Raw genomic sequence first — 20275 nt, 5'->3', positions numbered from 1 at the left:
ATGGAACATTTTCGTAGTTATGGCATAGAAAACCTGTTTACGATCTTCTAAATATGTGTTTTAACATTATTAGAGCCATGTAGACATGAAATAACACCCATATAGTCACATGATATAGTAGATATTATCAGAGAAAATAAGCTATTTAAGACCGTTTACTTTGTAGGGGAGCAGAATCAATAGCGGATAAGAAGTGACGTTAGTGGTTCAGAGTTAAGTTCTCGCTTGTTATGGGCTATGGCCGCAACAGTAACCTGTGTTATTATTATGATTATAATTATTATGTCATTATTATTGTGCCTGTTATGAGATCATTTAAGTCTGCAATACAAGTCGATTGTTCAAGTCTGGTGTTTTTTAGGTGGAGGTCTCACCGAACAATTACTGACACCTTGTGACCAACGTATAATACTTTATTCACAGGTTGTAACACCACAACTTGTGATTTATACTATGGCTTATACTGTTCAGTATTTTAGTGCATTTAGCCATTTTTATGCATGAAAATGCTTAATTAGGGCATACATTTGCATAATAATGCATATGTTGTGACTAATAATAGGCAGTAGTCAACCACAAAACAGCAATCATTTATTAATTAACTAATGAAAAACTGCGATAGAGCGAGGAAGCGATGTTTGAACTGCGATGTAGCGAAGGACGACTGGACAACATTGGCTCTGTTGCTGCTATGTTGTACTTACATATTATATGTTTGTGAATTACCATGTGGTCAAAGAGAGCTTTGTTTTCATTTAGACATTCTCATGCACTCCAAATTATTGTTAAAGTTTGAAAAAATGATTGTCATATATAATGAGTCCTCTTCACATTGAGGAAATAATGGCCTTTCTAGTTATCGCCCCGTCCTCTGTGTGTTTTAGGTAAATATACGGCCTGGTTAGAATTACAGCATTTATAGTATTTCATCTGCCCACCTCTCTTTGAAGGCTTTCCTTGCCATTTCTCGTGCGGCTTGGCGGACCTCCTCTGGGACGGCATCCTTTTCTGCCTGAGAAACCTGGTACACCTTGTGTCCTGCATCAAGGCGATAAGGGCCCCCTCTGCCGCCCAGCCCAGCTGTGTCTCTGCCACCTAGTACATTGCACAAAACAGAAGCAACAGAACCAATGTTTTAACAGCGGTCATTGCAAACGTTTATACGTTTTTATAAACCCGAGCGATATTATAAACCCCAATAATGTATTTATACGTCTTCTACATGTTTTTGCACGAGAGGCAAAAAGAGGTGAAAAAATGCATTTGATAAGAGCTCGGCATGGATCTTTTGCATGTTGTTATTTTGGTAGGTTCCATGCTTATATAGCCATAGAACACAATATTCTGTGTGCCTTGCAAGATCGGTCAAAATCAAGTTAATAATAAAAAGTTTCATTTAAAAACTGTATTTTGTGTTCAGTTGTGTTGTAATTGACTAATATTTAAATTAGTTTGATGATCCGAAACATTTAAATGTGACAAACATGCAAAAAAATAAGAAGTCAGGAAGGGGCAAACACTTTTCACACCACTGTATATTATACAATGATTAACAATGGACGTGGAAATTAAACAAGAAGCGATAACTTCATGTTTAAATTCACTGCATGCTGTTTGTGTGCGACGCTTGTCACCTGTGCCACCCGCCCATTGGTTGCCGCCCACGTGAGGAGCATTTTTGGGGTCCACCTTGCCGTGTTTCGGGGCACTGACGTCCAAACCACTGTCCCTCTTAATAGTAATCTGAAAAGGGAACAGGAGATGCCACACTGATTACCCCAAAAAACAAATAATACAACAGTTTCCTATACAAAGATACCTAGAAAGGCATACTTGTCAATGACAACAATATAGCCCACTGGTCATCTCTCTTAATTTTTTTAAATATATTTTTTTAATCAACTGTGGATCTATGTATTTTGATTGACACTTAACCATGTGTGTACTTTTATGGCTGAAGAGGTAGAGACAGACCATTTCAAAATGAATACTACTCTACAAGGGCTTTATCTCGACTGTGATGAATTTTTGCTGGTCTCCTCACGACAGGCTTATCTTGACGTGAGCAGCAGTCCCTCCTTATCTCCTACCTAATCAATTAGCCGCGCCTATAACTGACGCTCGGTACAGCTCAACACAGACGCTGCTTCAGCAGAGGTTGCTATATTTAGCCTAGATTGCAGGGTCAATCCGGCATACATGACAGTAGACTGAATTGTGCAGTGGCGAAGCTGTAGTTAATATTTAACACAGTGCAGTGACTTAATTCAATTACTAATGTGTATATGTGTAGATTTACTTGTGTGTTCACGTCGACTCCCTCACCGTATTTTTGTGTATTTATGCGGCGAAGTTGCAAAGAACACCAGATAGAAAGCGGGACTGGCTAATGACAATTTGTTTGTAATTGGGCTAAAGGGATCCAATGATTGTGTCCTGTAAGTCAGCAGATACTCTTTCGTTCATGGAAAATGTAATGTAAAAGGTAAACTTGTTTATTATGATATATTCATTTGCTATCATTTGTGGGTTAAATTTTACATTTAAATTTTTTTTTCCCTATCTTTTGTGTCATTAGAATTGTTTCGTAGGTCGGGGGAAATGCCATACAGTAATCCCTGGCCACAACACGATTTGAAATTTGCAGCTTCATGCAATCACAGTTTTTCAAAAATAAAACCTCTTTATAGCCGTCATAGACATTTTGCTGATGTAGCGGATTGTTTGTTGTTTTGTTATTGTCGTTGCAATTGTTGCTGTTGTTCTTATCTCTTTGAATTGTCCCTGCACTACCCCCTCTGTTTTCTTTTCTTTTCTTTTCTATCCCCTCCCGCTCCAAATTTGCGTAACAACAAAACATCAAATACAGTCAAATAAAAATCTATATAACAGGGGAAGAGTATCTTACACATTTCCCTGGCAGAGCAAATCTGTTTGGCATGTTAGGGCATTTATATCAACAATACTATCTGCCCCATTGGCTGGAGAGGACAAAAAAAACCAAACAAACAACAAAAAAAAATGTTTCGTGGTTGAATACAGGCTATTATTAGTCCAAAAATATGCATATTGAAAAAAATATTATGTATTTTATAAAAAAAATATATAAATAATTTTTTAAAGATTTGAAGCAAAATAATGGCGACATTAACAAAAATACAAATATAAGGCATTAAGAGGACACAATGAAATTGTGATATGTAGTATTGTACACTGGTCACTAGGCATCAGTAATTATTGGTGAAACATACAAGCACTAGACGTGATCGCCGGAATAACAGGCACACATTTAGAACACATTTAGTGCAAAACACACAAGCTCAAGTTTTATTTAGGTCTTAAATGGCTTATTTTCTCTGATTAAAAGGAGTATGAGTGTAAAGGTGACTATAGGGGTGTTATTTCATGTCTAGAGAGCTCTAATAATGTTAAAAAAATGTATTTAGAAGGTCATAAACAGTTTTTCCATGCTCTAACTACAAAAATATTTCACTTATAAATAAGGAATCCTACTTCATGGAAATTCACTTATCACAGTCAGGTCTGAAATCAATTAACGACCATATATGAGGGATTACTGTAGGGTTATTAGACACTACTGGGAGAGCGGGAGTCTTGGACACCAGGCACAAGGCCAGGTTTGTGAGACTTTGTTTGTGCGGTCAGTTTGCAATTTGTAAGGAAACTGGAGGTCATTTTCATATTTAGCCTACCTAGTGTTTTGTTCTGGTTGCGTTTACTATTTTAACATCTAGGAGGTTGCCATAGAGCTGTCTCAAATCCATCATGTGATCTGACTTCTTCATGTCCAAGCATATGTATAGTGTGTGAGAGTCATGCATGACATCACAGGAACATGAGCTTTGCTGCACACATGCCTGCCTCAATACACAGGAATGCTTTGCAGAAGGCCGACTGAGTTTTTACCATCACCTGATAGACACGCGCTCATGCATTTCCCTGACAGCACATGAGATGTGCACCGGTCCACCTGTCTCATCTGTCAAGTCTCAGTGAGGCTATGGGGGAGGTTCCTGCTAGGCAAGAGGGGGATCAGTGGGTTTACTGGCAGGAAAAAGGGGTGACTAATGCTCTGCTTTTGGGTTTAAGGGATGTATACGTCACTAGGGACAGGACATACAGTCCCCAGTACAGTACATATGGCATGCAAGGTCACATTACTCTCTTTGCCACGAGAATGGAGATTCTGATGTAACACATGTACTAGTTAGTTATGTTAAAGATTTTATATAAAACAAATAAAACAATAATAACATAATACCATGAATACTCCAATTAACGCCTCTATTCAATTAACTGTCAAGTCTCCTATAGTCGCTGGGTGCGTGCTGTTCAAAAACAACCACCAGGTTCTCTAATTAGGCATTGGCATTAACAGCTGTGGCTGTAGGCAACCTTTCAAATTAATTCCACGAGATGGCAGTAACTGCATTTTAAGTATCATGAGTTGTCAGCATCCAGCAACTTTACATACCGTATCTGCACCCTCGCTTTAAAATGTTGATCTTGGTGTGAAAGAGGATGCATATTACACCTGCTGTTGTTTACAATAAACTCCATGCTGACTGAGCAGTTTGCTCCGTGACGCTATTACAACATTGGGATTGCGTTTTTCTTTCCACTTTCCCATGTAGTCACATCATTAACAATAAAAAAATGATTTTAAAAAAGCCCTGTTATACTTTAAGCATTTAACTTGCACAACTGTGTGAAATGCAGCACATTTTTTTTTCAGGAACAACTGTCTGCACGTATGAAAACTGCGAGTTTTAACATTATAGGTCAAGAAAGCTTAAAGGAGCCCAGGTGGCCAATTACATACATGTGACCTACAGGTGTAAACAAAACCACGATGGATGAGAGACTAGACACATGAAAGTGGACTAATGAATGCAGCTACAGAATACCTGCTGACAGTTGACACCCAGCTGAACAAAAGACGTCCTGTGTGCTCATTTAAGTGACATCATACGTGCTGACAGCTGCTGCTTTACTGATGATGTCATGGAGCAACATGTCAGATAAAGCTATACAGAATACTCTATGTACAATGCAAAAGTACAGTGCTATTTCAAAGGTTGTCAAAAATGAAATAGGCCAAGATTAATGGGAACATTCTTTCAGAAGTTGCAAAAAGAACTAGGGAGATCAGATCACAAGTGATGTCAGGATATTGTGCGAGACTTCGGCAAATTTTGCGAGACCTCAGTTCAGCCCAGGATCAAAGGATGAACTCTTACTTCTTTTTACACTTGTGTGAATTTTTAAAGAGAGAAAATCTAATGCATGAGTGGGATCGCGTTAAATTTCCAATTTCCAATGTCCAAATTTGTCCTGCAAAATTTTGGAAATATTAAAAATTGGGGCAAAGTCTGCAATATATTAAAAACCCACATATACCTTAACTGTAGGGGTCACGTGATCAGACGACGCATGATATTGGGTCCACGAGACAATATTTAAACTTTTAAGAAAACTACAATGACAAAATATAGGAGTTGACAAACAGGCTTTTTTAACTGAGTCATCAAAAAACAATGCAGGTACATTTTAAAATGTTTTATAACCTCACATGAATGATCTAAGCATGAAACTGATCCAGTTTGACTCTGGATCAGATTATTTTCTATCAGGGTTTGGTTTTTTGGGTTTTTTTTTTTTGCTTCAATGTCGAAAAGTGTGAAGCATGTCCCAAAAACATAACATTCTTGATAGTAGTGTGCGATGTGCGAGTGGGTAGTGTGGTATGGAGGTGAGGGATGTAAACGGAGTGGTGTGAAGTATATTTTTCAGCATGTACAGAGGCTGTATGTTCACATACAGTAGAGCTACTGTGGATGTTGTTGGTCCACAGCTAACAGCCAGCACAGCAGGTTTCTGTCTGAGCAGCAGTGGACCCCCATCAAAGACTGCTGAGGAATCTGGGCCAGAGAGAGGTTCTGTCTGTGTGTGCTGCAGGTGTGTCTTTGTGGTTTATTACTTTTAGTTTACCTGCAGGGCGCTTTGCCTCATTTCACCTTGATGTGGAGGGGAGTTTTTATGGATATGTTTTTAATAGATTACTGGGGAAATGAATGATTAATAATCATTTAATATGACATAATAAATGTGTCTTCCATAGTTGACTATTGTTATTGCAAGTAGAAATACAAGGATTATATAAATAAATACCATTTAAAAATAAAGAAGACTAATAGTAAATATCTAGTCTTACACAGTAAAACTGATTTTTTGCATTATAAAGTATTCATATTTTAATAATAAAATATAATAAATAATAATGCATTATTATTATAATACTGGCTCCAGGACCTGAGGCTGCAAGATAAATTCTTCACATTCAGATGCGCAAGTCAACTGAAATAAAGTAATTCCGGCCTGCTGGTTCTTGCTGTGGAACAGCGGAACACAGTACACGTCCCACGACCCATTGGCTGGGTCACGTCGGCATAACCGAAACTAGCCATTGCTCGCACATGTATTTGTGACTTTGGTCAGACACAAGGAGAACGGACAATAATAAAGGCTTTTTGCACCTACGGCAGTTTGTTCTTCAAATGCCATATTAAATTAGAGACTTTTAACGTGCTACCCTGGCGAGATATTTTTTGTGGCATGTTTTGCAAGGTGAAAAATTTATATCACTCAGCAGGTAAGTTCATGGCAGACATGTTTGTTTTCAGTTTGGCACGCCTGCGTAGTGTGAAGGAAAGTGGGCGGGGGTGGCTCGCTACAGGCTGCATGCTGCAATAATACGAGCCAGAGGTGATCGGCTTTTGTGGTCGGTGTTGAAAGGCATTTATCGGCATATGCCAATCACATGCTTTTTCACAGAAATCGGTCGATACTGATCGGTGGCCGATGGATCGGAGCATCCCATGCAATTATGAAATATTTATTAATATTTATTATCAATGTTACATAAGTTATCAATATGGCACAACCCTTAACTCCTATTGTAACACACTGTGCTACTGCCTCATCATTTTTCTTATGGTGTTTCTATTTCAAAATTGGTAAATGGTACATGTTGAAAACAGGAAGTGCATAAACAAATGTATTAGTAATTGATGTGAAATGGAAAGAAGATTAAATAATATGTGGACCTGTGAATTGGAACATATGATGTATTCCACTGTAACATCTATGCACGTTCAAAATAAAATTAAACCATTACCATCACCTGGGTGGAGATCAAGAGGTTACACTGCACATATTGTTATTATTATTTTAATTAGCTTGTCTGTCACTGCTTATAACCTATTTTTTAATTGTTCTGCAGCCCATTTAGGCAACAAACGAGTTGGTGTGAATGAACTGTACCCTCTGCTGGTCGTTACACTTAAATGTAATATGCTGTACATAGAGCAAGTACACAACATTAACCTGTCAATACAAACTTTAAAATGCCATAATTCCACATTGGTTGATACATTTCGCAATCCAAAATCACAAAATGTAATTTAACACAGTCTTAAGAGTCCTACGCTTTGTGCAATTGTGCACAATTAGGGTTAAAAAAATAATCACAAGTACGGATTCAAATTGCTGTATATAAATTTAGCATAAAATGCCTTACAGTCACAGAACTATAACCACGATGATGAAAATCTGTTCTAAGCAGTCACCCTCATCAGAGTCTTGCGCACAGATAGATGTTCAGATGGCATAGCTGCGAGCATGTGGAAGTCGACATCATCTGAAGTATGGCTGTCCTGCCCAATGTGGGCACCTTCACAAAGCCGCCTCAGTGTGCCGCTCTAAAAGTGTCCTCTTCTACAGCATATAGCGAGGGTCAACCTATTGCATCATCACCACAAAGACCTTCCATTCATTCACTCCGACCGGCTTGTAAAGTTCGGGTGTGGGGGTGGTGGAAACGTTCCAGCTTGCATAAAATCAGGAATGTTTCCAGTAGATAGTCTGACTGTGAGTTCTACTCAAAGGTGACTGAAATTGTCTAAGTAGCACTGACACCCAGTGGTGGTGAGTGAAAGTGCAGGGAATGTTCAGTATCACCCAAAACAGTGCACTCCTCACATTTCAGCAGGCAAGGGACAATACAATGGAAAGTAAACTTGGATATACTTTAGAGTAGTCAGTGTTCAGCTTGCACAGCAGTATACATTTACTGTCAACATTGTCTAAATAGAACACAAGTGAGTACACCTCACAGCGAACATGTCCCAATTGTGTCATTGGTGTGACTATTTAGCGTAAGCACCATTGTGTTTATCTGGCACTGCCTTAATCCTCTTGGGTCTGGAATTCACCAGAGCTGCACAGATTGCTACTGGAACTCTCTTCCACTCCTTCATGATGACATAACTGGTGGAGGTGGTGGATATTTGACACCTTGCACTCCTCCACCTTCCTTCCTTTCACCCGAGGATGCCCCACAGGTGCTCAAAGGCGTTTAGGTCTGGAGGAGACATACTTGGCCACTCTATCACCTTGACCATCAGCTTCCTCAGCAAGGCACTTGTCATCTTGGAGGTGTGTTTGGGTTCCTTATGTTGGAAAACTGACATGCAGCCCAGTTCCCGAGGGGAAAGGGAAGAGATCATGCAATTCTTTAAAATGTCACAGTTCATGTTGTTTCCTCTCAGCGAACCGTAGCTCTCCAATGCCAGCAACACTCATGCACACTACCCTGACTGTATGCAAAATACAATTATTGTGTTGCCAGCTATTTATTTAGACAACAACGGCTGTGTGTTGACTCATTTTCAGTAGATAGTAAATCTACACTGCCATACAAGCTGTACACTGACTAAATTATGTCAATTTCTATAGTATTGTCCTTTGAGAAGATACACTGTAATAAAATACAGTCGGCCCTTGTTTATTGCAGTTAATTGGCTCACGACCCTACTACGATAAGTCACTTTTGGCAAAGTAGGATTCTATATTTATAAATGGAATATTTTTATAGTCAAAGCAAAGAAAACCTGTTTATGACTTTCTAAATACGGCTTTTACTATTATTGGAGCCCTGCAGACATGAAACAACACCCCTATAGTCACATTTACATTCCTATTATTCTTTGTTTCCAACACATTGCACAACTCTTACGCAAAGGCTACGGGATCTCTGAATGGACACAAGAGACTGCTGCTGCTTTAGTCAACCACGAAACAGCAATAATTTAATAATTCATTTGTGAAAAACCACAATAGAATGAGGGAGCGATGTTCGAAACACGAAGTGACGACTGCACTTGCTTTTGTCAGGTACTGTAGTTACCTGTACAGGCCTGCCATCCTCAGAGCCAATCATATTCCTCCACTCCATCAGCGATCGCTGCAGTGTAGCCAGCCCAGTCTCCCAGAGACGGACGTAGCCCCCCATGTCCACGGTGACTACGCCGCCTGAGCTGAGTGGTGCTATCAGCATGTCGGTTTCAGACACCTTGGACAACCAGCTGGTGTAAGGCGACACAGACATGGACCTGATAGTTGCAGCAATGGAGAAGGATGTCAGCTGCTTGGATAACAAACATCTTAGTTTTACAATTCTGTTGGCTTTATCAGTAAATCTATGTATCTACTTAGCCAGCTGCCTATGTGGGCTGAAGGATAAAGAAATATTACTGTCAATTAATTTTCCAAATACCTCTCTGTTCCACATGTGAGTAAAATGCTGCTAATTTAAAGCAAGCCTTCAAAGAACTTAAAGGCTTTTTGGTGGGCTGCTGAGAAAAAGAAATACTGATGGAAGTTATAATGCTGTGGGTCTATCTGTCAATGGTTAACCTCACACAGTATGGCAAAACAGTGGGACTTTTTTTTGCATGACTCGCTGTTCTGCTTCTGACCACTAGGTATCAATAGTTGTTTGAAGGGTGACTTGTCTGCAGCATACTTTACCTTGGAACAGGAATATATTTGACTTTTTTCGAGTTCAGATCAGTCACTTCTAGGTAGCCTGAAGTCATGGGAGGGGTGACATCTGATGGAGAAACAGGAAGTTGTCGCATCAAAGTCGTTGGCATGCATAAAGAGTTTGTTATGTAATTGCTAACCTTTGGGGTAGACCTCCTTCAGGGGCACCTTGCTCGGCGGAAGAGCTCGGACCACCTGATTGGCTGAGAGCAGACTCACGCAATTGCTTCTCTTGGCGGACGTAGTCCGGAGGCCACCTCGGAGGAACGTGTGAGCGCCGCTGCTCTTCATCTCTGACAGGTCAACGGTCCTCTTAAAGCTGTACACCTCATTTGGAGACTGGACAGGACATTACAAATTTTCAATGAATTACTCTTAAAGATGCTACCTTTGAACGTCTTGTTTTTTTTCCTCACCATGAGGTCTGGGAAGCCCACAATGACTCGGGCGAAGGAGCCGGTGTCGGTCATGATGCGATTTGGTGAGATGATCTTTTGGCTGAGGGCAGCACTGAGGTTTTCGTTGGGAAGTTGGTCACATGACATCATCTGGGGAATGCATGCACCATCTGACACGGCGATGAGAGAAACATACGTATGCTAAACTGTTAAATAGCACATATAAAACTGCAAACATTTCATTTCATTGTGTTTCATTTGTGTTATGTGTATGAGTGTGATAGCTTCCTATCTACAGTACTAACATTCAACATTTCACATTTTTTCCTCATAACATATAAAGTATATGTATATTTTTATTTTTTAGTGGGGCCCTGATCCCAAATCATGGTCCGCACATAGCTGCCATCGAGCAAAAAGTCTCTGCAGAGGAACGTGAAGTCACCCTCACTGACAATTTGTCAAATGATTATAAAACTTTTGAAGATATCTCTATTACACGGGTGTTCAAAATGCGTCCTGGGGGCCATTTGCGGGCCCTGGCACATTCTAAATATATAATTTAACAAGAAAACTAAAAAAACAAAAGCAGCAGCAAAAATAGAAAATCAGTATAAGCAGTAATTTTAAAGTCAGACTCACAATATTAAGAAAAAAAGTTGTAATCTAACAAGAAAGAGTCATACGAAAATAACGTCAGAATATTACTAGTCACTTTATTAGTCACTCGAGTAGCATAAAGTTGAAATATTAAAGGGGAAAAGAATCAACAGTGTAATATTATGAGAAACAAAATAACAAACGAAGACTGAAGTTTTCCTAAAATTAGGTTGCGTAAAAAGTTATGTTACGAGAATAAAGTCAAAATATAATGGGAATAAAGTTGTAATTACAAGAAGAAAATTACAAAAAGAAAGTTGAAATTGTTGTAAAATTAAAATAAAAACAGTAGACATGGAACAAACATCTGTAATTTTAAAAGAGTAAAGTTAAAACATTGAAAGAAAAATTGGAGAAATAGTGTAATTTTAGTAGCATAGAGTTGAAAAATGTTTTTTTTTTTTAAACATCATAATATGAGAAACACAAAACAAAAATAGAGTTGTACTTTTTAGTGAATTAGGTTGGGGAAAAAGTTATATGGGAATAAAGTCATATTACAAAAAGAAAATTTACAGAGATTATTTATGAAAAAAGTTTCAATATTTGGAAAATAAAAAAAAAACAGCAAAAAGAAGTTCAGACTAATAATATGCTTTTTCACTTGCAGTATAGCTGTAGTATAAAGCTGAGATCCACTTTTTTTCTTAAAATATATACAACTTCTTATAATATCTACACGTGTCGCCTTACAAAATATCAAAGTGGCCCTTGCATTATTTCATTTTTCAGTACGTGACCCTAGCTGGAAAAAGTTTGGGCACCCCTGCTAGCATATCTTACTAGCATTTTGACCATCATCCATAAGGGGGCGCCACAAATATCATTTACAGTCATGTGCACACCATGATATATTGACTGTATGCCCGGTATACCATTTCCAACATGACAGTGAGTTATAGGCTTTATGGACATATTCTAGATGCACACTGTGACATTTTGTTCCCGGCAACAGTGAGAAATGGCACAGATCCTCAGATGCGCCGGGTTCACTTTGTCTCGCTAAGAGGTCTTGTCAAGGCAAGACATATGCGCTACCTAAGTCTATTTGTCTTCTGGCTGCTTTTATTAATGACCTTGACATCATGTGTGCACTAAGGAGACAGCAGAGGGTGTCAGGAGAGAACATTAAAAGCCTCGTTAACCTTCAATTACAGTCGCAGATGTTAAAAATGTACCTGAGCTGGTCCCGTGCCCCGGGCTGACGGCGTCCTCACTGATGCTGTGAAGCTGACACACTCCAGAATCCTCAGCCGCCATGTGCATAGGCTTGGTCAGCAGGTACTTCCTGCTTAAAGGAAGTGAGCCGGTGGCACAGCATTTGCTTTTTTGTGCAATTGACCACTTTTGGGGATTAATTACAAGCATGACTGCCATCCTTACAACCTAATTTTCCTTGAACAACTTATATATTTTGTGAGAAAAAGGCTGTACTGTATTCCACCAATAACTCAGTCCGATGGCTATATTTACATGACATTGACTTGCAATTAGATGCAATTAGGCAATGGCAAAAGAATTATAATTAAGACTGCGATTATGAGAACTACCCTTGAGTTGTTTTTGTTTGTGGTCAGAAGTGCTGTCTACTGGCGTCTTATTGGTATTTGTACAATGCAAATTCAGGTAGAACAACATTATATTCCACCAACATTGTAGCCTACCAATGATTCGCTCACCAAAAATATGCTGTAGTGCAGTCAAATTGTTATATTTCCGTGGATAACTTTGTGCTGTACAATTAAGGACAAATTGCTGCATCTCGCCAATAATTCAGTTAAATGACTCAAGTCTCCAGTGTGTGCTTTTGAGTGTTCAACATGCACTTTAAATAATACAGAAGAACACCAATAGGAACCATTTAAATACCATCAAATTAGATACTGCAATGATTTACAAGCTAATTTGTCACATACTTGTCAGTGTTGCTCTCCAGCAGTAGCCAGCGATCCTCCGCCACCAAGAAGACGGATTTAAGGTTGATTGGCAGTGAGATGGTGTGGACCTGACCCTCCAGCACATCTAGCACCTCCAGCTGGTTGCTTTAGTCGCAAAATGATGCAAACACCAAGGTCATGTGTGTCTTACAGTGGCCAAAAAGCGCACATGTGCAACAGCATCCAAACGCTCTAAACACAGAAATGCTCCGTTTTTGATCCTGCAGCGTTTGTGATTGCAGTATTTTCGTGTTGCAATCGTCTTCTAGTGTTTGTGTGTTTTTGGTTTTGGAATATTTCTGTGTTTGTAGAATTTGGACGTTTGGACGATGTTTACAACTGTCGGCCACCGTAGTATCTGATGAAATCGATGTTCTGTGGTGAAAAGTGCAGTTTTATTGGCACCTTACCCGTCTTCCTTGTAGAAGAGCAGCCAGTTCTTGTGGGCAAAGTCGCAACACATCTTGTACTCACCCTGCAAAAGACATTTTCAAGTGATGCATGACATCAGGTTAACACGCTCCATGTCAAATTTATATTGAGAGCACATCAGGCTAATAATAATAATTTCTAATCATTTGTGTTGACATGGTGGCCTCGGACCTGTGGTTCCTTGCTGCTCCACCAATTGGAAGTTTTGCTGGGGGTCTGCTCGCTGTGTGGAGACAACGTGAGCCTCCGCACGGCGCCCGTCGCCATGTCCACATGGAGCACCGTGTTACTCTGATTCAAACAAGACATGAAAATGAAAAGTGAACACGGGACTTTTTCCAGACATTTAGATATCCTGTTATTCCAGAAAGTACAGTCATGTCATATTTTAAATGCAACTAAAATGTGTAATTAAATATACAGTACAGTGGATCCACGCACATTCACGATTCAGCAAAAGTATTTTCTATAGGCCGTTTTTTCTCATTCACTGCAATTCGGGAATAATTGATAAATTGTTAAATTGATAAAAGGGAAGAAGGTAGAGGAGTGCAAGATGTCTAACTGCCACTCCTCATGTACACGGACTACGCTCTAGTATATCCATGATTACGTTCTACAGTATGGTACAGTACGGTCCCGTCAGAAGATATATTTTGATAAAAATGCTTCCTGAAATGTGAAGCGTGTCATCACTTTTGTACTGTAATATTGAACTCTTTCAACAAAGTATGCTTCGCAACCACATGGGGGCGCTGCAATTACATGACTACCAAAAGTTCCTGCTAATGGTGTGGCCTGCGAATGAGCATTACTTTCTATGAACCTCTTCATTTCTGGCCAGACATAATATGATCCATCACTATGATACTTTTAGTAACCCATACCCCCCCTGTCCCACAGCTAACATGCGATCCTTTTGTCTCACACTCATGAGAGATGTTATCCTAAAATTACGGCGGCAAGAAACTCGACCACTCAACCAACCTGTTCCTCGTGCAGCACCACCTGCCCCTCCAAAGGACTCCCAAGGGGGGCGACTGTGACAAAGGGCTGCCACACACCGCTGACTGTTCTGGGGAAAATGTTGTAAAGTTCCACGCAATGGATAGTCTCCCCACGCTCCCTCATGGAGTAAAGGGTCACGGGGTTACATGTGGCCACGTACAACATGTCTGCAAAGCAAAAAAGGTGCAAGTGAATTAGACAAATCCTCTATGAGCAACTCTTACTGGCGTGGCTCCTCCTGGCATTTTTCAAGTAAACTAGCAAAAGACACAGAAGGGGACTTTTCCAGACGTTTTATGGGAAAATATGAGTGTCTAAAACAGCAACCACGTAATGACGACCACACAGAGCTTAGTTTCTGAGAAGTCCCATCCTGTGCCTTGATTTTAGCACACGAGACGTCTAAAAACAGCCATGAGGAAGAGGAAGTCAGTCAGAGGCATGAATCAGAGTGGCAATGAACGACAAATGATGGAAGCACACATCAGTTAATGGCAGGGTGACATGACATACTGTATTTTATGTATTTATTTGCAACATAAGGAAACACAAAATTCTAAATATTGTCCATACGTTCACAAATATTGAGGGCTCGAAATAATTTTGCCATTGCGACAAAACATGTACTAGCCCAAAGGATGGATATTTGGAAAATATATACAATATATAAGGCTTTCCCCTAGGCATTTTTGAAGCTGAGGTGGTGGTCTGCATGGGAGGGCGGCCTGCCGCTGCTGTGTGGTGCCGCTGCTGCATCTGCAATTTTTTTTCTTATGACAATTAACAATTTTTATGACTTATTTATTATTTAACTTTTGTCAACAACCAGCAGAGCATGAACAGAGAACACTGAGAAACTGTTAATTTAATGGCAAAGTTACTGAGAGCTCTTAAACTGACTACTATGAATGTCTAATTAAATGTGACTACTATGTGACTTAGTAAGTACAAAAGTACAAAATTTTGTACAATTTGACACAAACCTGTATTTAATTTGATGCCTGTTTAGAGTAATACGAATACATGGAAAATTAATTGTTCAATAATATATTTTTAGTACAAAATAACACAATTAACCAAATAAAATAATTTAAATATTTTTGTTATAGAAATCTGTCCTGTATAAACAGTATAAATTCAGAGTCCAAGGTTATAAGAGCACAGGTGCATCCAACTATCAGCGTTATTAAAACTACTATTTGTGTTTTATGTGACTGGCAACATTTAAATTGTACTTCATTTACAAAGCACATCTCCACTGCTCATTTGTCATTAAATACGGGCATCATGTTTGAATAGTACTTATAAATACACTTATAAAAATACTAAGAGGTAAAGCAAATATTCTTTGGTGAACTACACAACAGCAGCTAACAAGCTACCGCTAACATACGAGTTACCTGTTGAAGACCCCTGTGATAGCGTCACTATCTTAAAGCTGGACACACTACGTGTTCATGTTGAACAACTTAGACACACAACTAGTGTAAGTCAGCATTTACCCCCATGAACGTGACAGCCAGTTGTAGCTCACCTGTGGGACAAAAGCGAGCTAGGTAGCTGCCGCCAGAGAGGCAGTGAGAGCCAGGCAACATGTGTAAACAAAGATGTCAGAAAGTCGAATCAACAGGCGACAGTGCGCGGGAGACAAATATAACGCCAAGTGTTTTATGAGGTCTGATTTTTTTTTGAGAAGGCAATTTTGTGATGCGAATGTATTAATCTTTTGAAAGCATATTGTTTTGAGAAGCCAAACACTTTACTTAATTGTCCCCAGCAACTAAGCGGATCTACGTTCTTCATCACAGAAATCTGACCAGAACTGGACTTAGGAGACCAAGTGGGGGGGGTATGGCACTGTTAATGGACTAGAATGCTGATGGGGATGTCATACAACTTCACATAAAAAAATCCGAACTATTCATCCATCCATTTTCTGTGCCGCTTATCCTAATTAGGGTAGCGGGGGTATGCTGGAGCCTATCCCATCTGACTTCGGGCGAGAGGCGAGGTACACCCTGGACTGGTCGGCAATTTTTTTTGTTCAATCTGTTCTTTTAACCCACTGTTGGTAAGATATGCTAGCCGGTAGTAGTGGTCTTATATAATTTGGTTGAAAAACATGTAATTTTGTGTATACAGTCCCTTTAGGGAACATGATCAAAGAAACCATCCTTACCATCTTTGGTGGCGACGTCAGAGATGATGTTCACTTCATTCATGGGAATCTGCCAGTGGACTTTTTCCTCGCTGAAACTCAATGCCCGGCTCTCCTGCCTTTGGCAAGGATAGGCCTGAACACGCAGGTACGCAGGGCCCTGGGAAGTTAAGACAGGGTTAGTTAGAGAGTCCCATTACTTTTTTGGCAGTTTTATTATAGATTTAGGTCGAAAGGAAAAAGACCTTTACCTTGACATCTATGCGGTGTGTCTCGGATGGACACAGCATTTTGCGCCGAGCGTTGACGCCTTGACTGACGGTCCAGTATGATGTCATCATGGCTTCTGGCAAGGGCAACCTATGGAGGTCACAGGTCAAATTGTGACACTGCTAGACTGGAACCATCCGCCAGAAGACAAACTGCAGCTAGCGATGGAAATAGACCTACATTATTTATGGGTACAAATGGATTGGAATTTAAGAAGTGCTTTTTCATGTAAAATTTTGGAAATGTAAATATTTGCTTAGCATTTATGTGAATAAAATCAACCTAAATCTAAAAAACTTTAGTAGGTACAAGTGTTTGATCACCTCTAGATTCAAACCAGGGCTCTTCAAAGTGTGGCTGTTTTTTTCTCTTCACATAATAAAAAATATATACAGGTATATAAAAATATCAAAGTGGCTCCCCGCACTCTTTTTCAGTATGAGGTCCTCAGTGGAAAAAGTTTGGACACCTCTGCCACCTACATTATTACATTGAATAAATGACATTACCCAGGGTTATCTTTGCTTTGTGTTGTATTGTAAAATAGACTAGGGAAAAATATATAATGTGTAACAACTTTTTAATAGTACATGACATAATTGATGCAGGAAAATACTTGTCTCTGACGAATGTTATAGAATAAAACCACAGGACACTGAAGAAACAAATATTTTCCTTTATTTAACAGTCCAAATTGTACATTCTGAGTCAATTTAAGTGAATTTAAGAGCGTGTTTCATTCATAGACTTTATAGAAGCCTCACAGACGTTTAGTCCTATTTGAAATGAGTCAACAGCAGCAACTGTTCAAATCATAAATCTACACGTTTTATATGATGGAAAAAGCATTATAAAAACACGCAAAATGTAAAAAAAAAAAAAAATCAAAGGTTTTGCTGCAGTTCTACAGTCAGGCATCACAGTGGGTTAAAATATTACATGTAAGTATTAATAATTATTTAATATTTGTTAGGTACGATCCAATTTCACAAAAAAAAATTAATTTGGTGATTCCAGTTAATTCTACAGATAATATGAATTATCCAGTAAAGTAATATTTTTTTAATTAAGTCATGCCTATACATTACATTTACAGTACATTGAATGGCATATGTATTGTAATGTGCATATGTATTAAGGTTTTAACTGTAAACCGCCAGGCTCTAGTGTGGTAACATTTTATATAATGCAACTTGTCATAAAGGGCGCATCGGTCACAACATTAGGTACCCCTAATTAAATCCAATACAAGAGTTGCATCAGTATTCTTGCCTAAAAAAAAGATAACGTTCATCCGTTCATCTATCCATCCATCTTCTACCGTTAATCCGAGGTAGGGTTGCGGGGGCAGCAGCCTAAGCAGGGAAGCCCAGACTTCCCTCTCCCCGGCATTCCCAGGCTAGTTGAGAGACATGGTCTCTCAACATGGTCACCTCCTCAGGGAGGTGTCCAGGAGGCATCCTGACCAGATGCCCGAGCCACCTCATCTGGCTCCTCCCAATCCAAAAGAGCAGCGGTTCTATGCAGTTTCTCCTGGAGGCAGTGCTTCTCACCTTTTCTCTAAGGAAAAGCCCAGCCACCGTACGAAGAAAACTAATTTCGTCCGCTTGTATCCACTTTCTTGTCCTTTCGGCCACTACCCAAAGTTCATGACCATAGGTGAGTGTAGGTACATAGATCAACGGGCAAATTGAGAGCTTAGCCTTTCGGCTCAACTCCCTCTTCACCACAATGGGCCAATGCAGAGTCCGCATCACTGCAGACGCCTACCAAATCTGTCTGTCGATCTCGCATTAATAATGTTAATATAATGTTCATCAATGTATGAATTAAACAAATGGTTTTGTGGTTATAGTTGCATCACACCCTCTTGTATTGGATCTGGCATGTGTACCTAATGTGGTCAGTGAGCACACTCCTGAAGATGATGCCTTACTCGTTGGCCAGTTGGACGGAGCTGGGTTTGGCCCCAATAGGGATTCCGTGCTTGTGCAGTGCTTCAATCAGGACGTCGCGCGTGTCCTTGCTGTACGAGTCAAAGTCAAAGACGTTCCGCACCACGTTAGCCAGACCCTCGCCGGGGAAATTCTGGTGAGGTCGGAAAAGAAGGGGATGAAAGCCCATCCATAATGCCCAAGAGCTGACAAAGCAACACAAAGATTGACTGGAGCCGCACTGACTGGAGGCCATCCATAAAAGGTGCCATTATGAACAAATTGTAAAATGGTAATTAATGCTGCCCAATTATTAGGCATCTTCAGACACAAATGTAGGTGAATTATGACACAGGAGTGAGGCCAGTGGGGAAATCAGAAAAAGGGCTAGTCCATTTTGTACTGAAATATTGATTCTTCCCCACACCTTCTCTCACCCCTGTTCTTCTGGTGCTTTCCGAGGTCTCGCTCGCAGAAATAATGTGCATTATTTAAGCCGCCAGAGCACAAGGAGACAGAAGGCACATGACTTTTAATGTAAGAAAAAAAAGACATGTTTCAAAGCTTTATGTACATGCTGTACAGCTACAAGATAATTCAACTTCCAGCCTAGGGAATGGTACATTGGCACAAAAATAAACAATGTGCCACACAAGCATTAATAAACACACTAAGTAAGCCACATAGAAAAACAGGTACACTATAAATACAAGCTACATAGTTAAAAGTAAACAAGTAGTCTATTAAAGGAAGCCACAATGGCAATAGAAAACAAGGTGCTATGTAAAAGTATGCCACATAGGCAATAAAAAACAAGGTATTGTATAAAATAAACCACGTAGGCAATAGAAAAAGGGTAGCCTACAAACATACGCCGCACAGTCGCTAAAAATCGTTTCTGACCAGTGGCCCTCAAAAAGGATTTTAGCTCAGAGGTTCTAATCTAGTGACCAATCAGCAAATGTGTAAAGTGAATTAACATTGACATGAGGACACCCTCCTACATTATTTAAGCTTCCAGCCTCGCAGCATTTAGCCCAAGAAATCCTTATGAATTATTAAGCACAAACTGTCTGAGACAAAAGCTTATGAAATCCGTTCACACAATAGCGGTAGAGAGACTTTCTACCTGGAGATGCTTGACAATGTTGACAACCTCTCGGGTGGAGTACGGGTAGGCGATGGTGCCTTGGTCGGCCATGGACCTGAGCTCTCCGAAGGCCGCCACCAGTTTCTCCAGGGTGGCATCGGGAACGTTCGGGCCGTACTGCTTCAACATGGCCAGCTCGGCCCGGGGCTTTGGGTTGTCCACGGCATGGCAGCTGAAGATGTCACCTTAAGATATGCAAAAAATGATCTGAAGTGTCTTACAATGTATGGCAATGACATGTGCCTACCCAGAGCGCCAAAGAAGTCATTGCCCAGGAAGGGGAAGCCTGGTCTGTTAGCCAGCACAATCATTCTGAAGTCAGGGTGCATGACGATGGTCTTGGGCCTCCGCTTGGCTTCAAGTGGATCTACGGATGATACAGTGATACAGCGTTTAATTAAAGCTAGCATGGGGCTTGTGTT

The 20275-nt window shown here is 40.0% G+C and overlaps 1 protein-coding gene across 6 annotated transcripts in view; it reads right to left on the bottom strand.

Annotated features, from left to right (window-relative positions):
- Positions 1-20275, bottom strand: part of vwa8 (von Willebrand factor A domain containing 8) — a 63220-nt gene that overhangs the window by 20891 nt on the left and 22054 nt on the right. For 5 of the 6 annotated variants that reach the window (XR_008572474.1, XM_054787617.1, XM_054787613.1 and 2 more), the window contains exons 24-39: positions 20101-20220; positions 19833-20038; positions 18706-18857; positions 16751-16859; positions 16521-16659; positions 14321-14508; positions 13505-13624; positions 13312-13376; positions 12881-13006; positions 12143-12255; positions 10323-10474; positions 10047-10245; positions 9892-9973; positions 9269-9473; positions 1635-1743; positions 939-1095 (exon numbers count right to left, since the gene is read on the bottom strand). Coding sequence is in view for 5 of the 6 variants with exons in the window: in XM_054787617.1 (XP_054643592.1) it covers positions 939-1095; positions 1635-1743; positions 9269-9473; positions 9892-9973; positions 10047-10245; positions 10323-10474; positions 12143-12255; positions 12881-13006; positions 13312-13376; positions 13505-13624; positions 14321-14508; positions 16521-16659; positions 16751-16859; positions 18706-18857; positions 19833-20038; positions 20101-20220 (2242 nt within the window). In the remaining variant the exon portion in view is untranslated. The remainder of the gene's footprint in view (positions 1-938; positions 1096-1634; positions 1744-9268; positions 9474-9891; positions 9974-10046; positions 10246-10322; positions 10475-12142; positions 12256-12880; positions 13007-13311; positions 13377-13504; positions 13625-14320; positions 14509-16520; positions 16660-16750; positions 16860-18705; positions 18858-19832; positions 20039-20100; positions 20221-20275) is intronic. The other variant, XM_054787618.1, reaches the window with a different exon arrangement.

The sequence above is a fragment of the Dunckerocampus dactyliophorus genome, chromosome 9 (assembly GCF_027744805.1).
Source record: "Dunckerocampus dactyliophorus isolate RoL2022-P2 chromosome 9, RoL_Ddac_1.1, whole genome shotgun sequence".
Classification (NCBI taxonomy): domain Eukaryota; kingdom Metazoa; phylum Chordata; class Actinopteri; order Syngnathiformes; family Syngnathidae; genus Dunckerocampus; species Dunckerocampus dactyliophorus.
This window is presented reverse-complemented; position numbering and strand designations above follow the sequence as displayed.